Source organism: Myotis davidii, unplaced genomic scaffold, assembly GCF_000327345.1.
Source record: "Myotis davidii unplaced genomic scaffold, ASM32734v1 scaffold1006, whole genome shotgun sequence".
NCBI lineage: Eukaryota > Metazoa > Chordata > Mammalia > Chiroptera > Vespertilionidae > Myotis > Myotis davidii.
This window is the reverse complement of record NW_006297143.1, coordinates 350985-356685: the sequence shown is the minus strand read 5'-3', so window position 1 is coordinate 356685 and position 5701 is coordinate 350985. Positions and strand designations below refer to the sequence as shown.

The following is a 5701-nucleotide window of genomic DNA, read 5'->3' as shown; positions in this document are numbered from 1 at the left end:
CGGCTGCGCACCATCGATGTTGAGGGAGTTCCCACCGACTGGGGCTTCGCAGTCCGAACGCTACCAAACTGGAGCGAAGGCGACGGGAGAACAGGTGACCCGGGAGGGCTGGGGTAACGGGTGGGTCCTGGTCTGGGGCGTCCTGGAAGGCCCTCTGGTCGGAGGTGTGGCGTGTTGCCAGCCTCGGGAGGGGGTGCTTTGAGGAGCTCGGGGCGCGGGATGGTCTCAGCCGCTAGGAAGGGGCGGAGGAGCTGGCGTGTTACTGTCCCTAGAGAGCAGGATTGTTTCAGGTAGAAGGTTAGACATAGAGGCTGCCTGAGCCGCCACCTCCCCTGACTCAGTCCCGCAAATCGCCAGTGGAGGGGAGAGGAGCCCAGGGAGGCAGAAACCCAAGTGCGGCGATTACTGTGTCTGCAGAGACAGGCGGTAGAATAGTCCGAGTCCAGCAGGAGTCACCTCAGAATAAGTACATCAGAGACAGAGGACAGGGCAATAGCCTCAGGACCTGTGAAAATCGAAAACAGTGACACCACTGCCTTCCCACGAAGAATGCTTGTGTCTGTCTCTCCAAAAAGCATGGAAGCCCTGGCCGGTTTGGCTGAGTGGAGAGAGCATCGGCCTGCGGACTGAAGGGTCCTGGGTTGGATTCCGGTCAAGGGCACATGCCAAGGTTGCAGGCTCCATCCCCACTAGCCGGCGTGCAGGAGGCAGCGGACCAATGATTCTCTCATCATTGATGTTTCTGTCTCTCTCTCCCTTCCTTTCTGAAATCAATAAACATTTTTTTTAAAAAGCATGGGAGATTGGACGAGATTTTTTAGAAATATATTTTATTGATTTTTTTACAGAGAGGGAGGGAGGGAGTTAGAAACATTAATCAGCTGCCTCCTGCCCACTCCCCACTGGGGATGTGCCCGCAACCAAGGCCCATGCCCCCGACTTGAATCGAACCCGGGACCCTTGAGTCTGCAGGCCGACGCTCTATCCACTGAGCCAAACCAGCTAGGGCTGGAAGAGATATTTGTACACCAAAACAAAAACAAAAAAATACTTGTACCCGGGGTTCATGACAGCATTATTCACAGTAGCCGCGAGGTAGAAGCAGCCCAAGAGTCCCTAGGGGGAGTAAGTGAATAAAATGTGGATATATAATGCAATATTCAGCCTTAAGAAGGAAGGAAAATCAGACACATGCTATAACATAGACGAACTTATATTGAGTGAAATAAGCCAGTGACAAAAAGAGAAATAGTGTATAATTCCACTAACATGCTATCCAAAGTAGTTGAATTCAGAGCCAGAAAGTGGTGATCTCAGGAATTGGGAATTTCCTGTGTTTGGGCGATACAGTTCTTTCCGGGCTGCTTTGTAGCAATTGGAGAGTTTTGAGCATCAGCTTCTGCTTGAACTCTTTGGGGACAGAATCTAGGAGGAACTTGAGGCTGAGACTAGACTTCCAGTGGACGCACCAGAGCAGCTCAACCCACCGTCGGCCGGGAGATTCCTCAGATGCCTGATGAAGAAGATTCAGTTGGCACGCAGGCTGTCTCAGAAGTGCTAGCAAAGAACCTTAGTGACTCCACTCTCAACCCTAGTACTACATTCCTTTCCGCCAAAACGTTCGCTCCAGCAGCAGGACACAGAAAAAACTTCAAGGGGTCCGGGCTGGGGCTGAGTTAAGGCACGAGGAGATGTGGAGTGAAGACAGTGGCAAGGGTTCGGAAAGAAATGAAAGAAAGGTTGTGATTAAGGATGACAAGGATTGCCGAGGCCGGTTTGGCTCAGTGGATGGAGCGTCGGCCTGCAGATTGAAGGGTCCCGGGTTTGATTCCGGTCGGGGGCATGTGCCTGGGTTGCGGGCACATCCCCAGTGGGGGATGTGCAGGAGGCGGCTGGTCGATGTCTCTCTCTCATCGATGTTTCTGACTCTCTCTCTCTCCCTTCCTCTCTGCAAAAAATCAATAAAATATATTAAAAAAAAAAAGGATGACAAGGATTGAGACTATTATATACCACGTATCTGAATCAATCGGGAGGCCCAAGATTTAAATGTAGCTGTAGCTATTGACTATTACATGGAGATCCTTCTAATGGTATTATCATTGAGAATTATGACATGACGCCAATTTAGGTATGCACCTTATTCTTGTACGTATTTGAATTGTAACAAATTTTTTGATGTGCCGTTTCAATTTTTAGTAGCAAATGTGTGTAGAGGGCATCTTATTAAAATTTTGAGGCATAACTGGAAAAAAGAAAGAAAGTGGTGATTTCCAGGAGCTGGTGGGAGTAGGGGATGGTAAGCTGTTTAATGGACATAGAATTTCAGTTTTTGCAAGATAAAGAGTTCTGGAGATTGGTTGGACAGCAATGTGCATGAACTTATTACTGAACTGTACACCTAGAAATGGTTCAGATGGTAAATTGCATTAATGCGTATCTTAGCACAATTAAAAGTAATACACAGACTAAAGAAGTACTCGCCAAGACGTTATCTCACTTTCTCTCAACAGGCCTCGGAAAACCATGGCTGCTGCTAAGGGAATGGCCATCGGCATCGACCTGGGCACCACCTACTCATGCGTGGGCGTGTTCCAGCACGGCAAGGTGGAGATCATCGCCAACGACCAGGGCAACCGCACCACCCCCAGCTACGTGGCCTTCACCGACACCGAGCGGCTCATCGGGGACGCGGCCAAGAACCAGGTAGCCATGAATCCTCAGAACACTGTCTTTGATGCTAAACGCCTGATTGGCAGAAAATTTAATGATCCTGTAGTACAATCAGATATGAAACTCTGGCCTTTTCAAGTAATCAGTGAAGGAAGCAAGCCCAAAGTATTGGTATCCTACAAAGGGGAGAAAAAGGCTTTCTACCCTGAAGAAATCTCCTCTATGGTGCTGACTAAGATGAAGGAGACTGCTGAGGCTTTTTTGGGCCATTCCATCACCAACGCTGTGATCACTGTGCCAGCCTATTTCAATGACTCTCAACGCCAGGCCACCAAGGATGCAGGCGTGATTGCAGGTCTCAATGTGCTAAGAATTATCAATGAACCAACAGCTGCTGCCATTGCCTACGGCTTAGATAAAGCAGGTCAGGGTGAGCGACAGGTCCTGATCTTTGACCTGGGTGGAGGCACATTTGATGTGTCCATCCTGACCATAGATGATGGGATTTTTGAGGTGAAGGCCACGGCCGGGGACACCCACCTGGGAGGGGAGGACTTCGACAACAGGCTGGTGAACCACTTCGTGGAGGAGTTCAAGCGCAAGCACAAGAAGGACATCAGCCAGAACAAGCGAGCCGTGAGGCGGCTGCGCACCGCCTGCGAGAGGGCCAAGAGGACCCTGTCGTCCAGCACGCAGGCCAACTTGGAAATTGATTCACTTTACGAAGGCATCGACTTCTACACGTCCATCACTAGAGCCCGGTTTGAAGAGCTGTGTGCAGACCTCTTCAGGGGCACGCTGGAGCCGGTGGAGAAGGCCCTGCGTGACGCCAAGATAGACAAGGCGAAAATCCATGACATTGTTTCTGTCGCTGGGCCTGGAGACAGCCGGGGGCGTGATGACGGTCCTGATCAAGCGCAACTCCACCATCCCCACCAAGCAGACGCAGATCTTCACCACCTACTCGGACAACCAGCCGGGGGTGCTGATCCAGGTGTTCGAGGGCGAGAGGGCCATGACGAGGGACAACAACCTGCTGGGGCGCTTTGACCTGACTGGCATCCCTCCTGCACCCAGGGGAGTTCCTCAGATCGAAGTGACTTTTGACATCGACGCCAATGGCATCCTTAATGTAACAGCCACGGACAAGAGCACCGGCAAGGCCAACAAGATCACCATCACCAATGACAAGGGCCGCCTGAGCAAGGAGGACATCGAGCGCATGGTTCTGGATGCTGAGAAATATAAAGCTGAAGATGAGATCCAGAGAGAGAAAATTGCTGCAAAAAATGCCTTAGAATCCTATGCTTTTAACATGAAGAGTGCTGTGAGTGATGAAGGCTTGAAGGGTAAGATTAGTGAGTCTGATAAAAAGAAAATTCTGGATAAATGCACCGAGGTTCTTTCGTGGCTGGAGGCTAATCAACTGGCCGACAAAGATGAGTTTGATCATAAGAGAAAGGAACTGGAGCAAGTGTGTAACCCAGTCATTACAAAACTTTATCAGGAGGGATGCACTGGGCCTACCTGTGGAACTGGGTACGCACCTGGGAGGGCTGCCACAGGCCCCACCATTGAAGAAGTAGATTAACCTTATCTGGAGCTGGAGGGTCCTAGGATGAATTTGTTCCCTTCATCTTCAAGCATTGTTATGACTTTTGAATTGACTGGACCTGAACCTAAGTTACCATCGTTTTGGAATCCTAATGGAGGAGTCTCATGTGCCATCTTTCCACACTCCAGTGTCCTGTTTGTGACTCTGGAATCAGACTCTTAGGAAAACTAGGCCCTTCTCCGAACCATGTGATGAATCTGTTAATTAGTTCCAGTCTCACCAACTTTCTTCCTGTGTGGATGGTTATTTGTCACTCAGTAAATCTGTTCCTGAAACAAATTTCTTCTGGTATCATTAGACTGTGAGTGTAATGAAAAGAAAAGGAAAGTTCATGGAGAGAGCATGTGTGGTCTGATTGTGAGCTAATTGTGAACGATTAAGTTGGTATTTGACATTTCATGAGCTAGTTGTTTCAAGCAGGAAGACGCCTTGCCCATCAGGCACTTTCAGCCCCAGCTGGAGCAGTTGCTAACTGATTACTACTTATATTCAATGATAGACTAGGGTCAGTGGTTCTCAACCTTCCTAACGCTGCGACCCTTTAATACAGTTCCTCATGCTGTGGTGACCCCCAACCATAACATTATTTTCGTTGCTACTTCATAACTGTAATTTTGCTACTATTATGAATCGTTATGTAAATATCTGATATGCAGGATGTATTCTCATTGTTGGCGACCCACAGGTTGAGAACGGCTGCAAGGAAGCTTAGTCATTGCTTATGCACACTATTGGGTCAATTACATGTTGTTTCTTCTCTGCAGTTGGCATTATAGGGTTGAGTTTCCTGTCCTCTTACCTGCTCACTGCTGCATCTGCAGAATGCTGCTACATGTTCACATTTAGCAGGAAATAGCAGTTAGAACTGCCCAGACCCTAGGACCCTTGTCCTAGCTAACAATGAGGATGGCTATTTCCATCCTCCAGGCAGTCTGCTTAGTTTCACTCAGCCCATCACAGGACAGCCCCGGGCAAAAGTGTGTAAGAAGCGTGGCCTGAGATGGGTCCTTGAGAGAAATATGTTTATTGGGAGGGAGCCTTTAATAAAACCAAGATTCGTGCTCAGGCTTCTGATCTTGGGGGACTCAACGTGTCTTTTTCTTCTAACCTTCACCGGAGGATATTTTTCCATTGATTTTTAGAGAGAGGGGAGAGGGAAAGCGCAGTATCAGTGTGAGAGAAACACATCAATTGGTCGCCCCCTGCAGGGGCCTGACCAGGGCCTGTCCGGGAGGAACCTGAGACCGAAGTTCGCCCTGGACTGGGATCTTTTGGTCCACAGGCCTACGCTGTCTCCACTGAGCCAAGCAGGCGGGGCAGCTCCACATGCCTTTACATTTTTAAGGGAGTGTAGCATATATAGAAAGTGTACACGTTCTGAAGCCGCACGGACTCCCCAGCAGCTTTCAATAG

At 49.2% G+C, this 5701-nt stretch overlaps 1 protein-coding gene across 1 annotated transcript; it reads left to right on the top strand.

The window, feature by feature from the left end:
• Window positions 1-4631, top strand: LOC102764580 (heat shock 70 kDa protein 1-like). The gene is given in 3 exon segments (XM_006772835.2): window positions 1-94; window positions 2514-3543; window positions 3545-4631. Coding segments are annotated over 2 exon segments (1737 nt in total). The 5' UTR covers window positions 1-94; window positions 2514-2526; the 3' UTR covers window positions 4265-4631.
• The last annotated feature ends 1070 nt before the right edge of the window (window positions 4632-5701 follow it).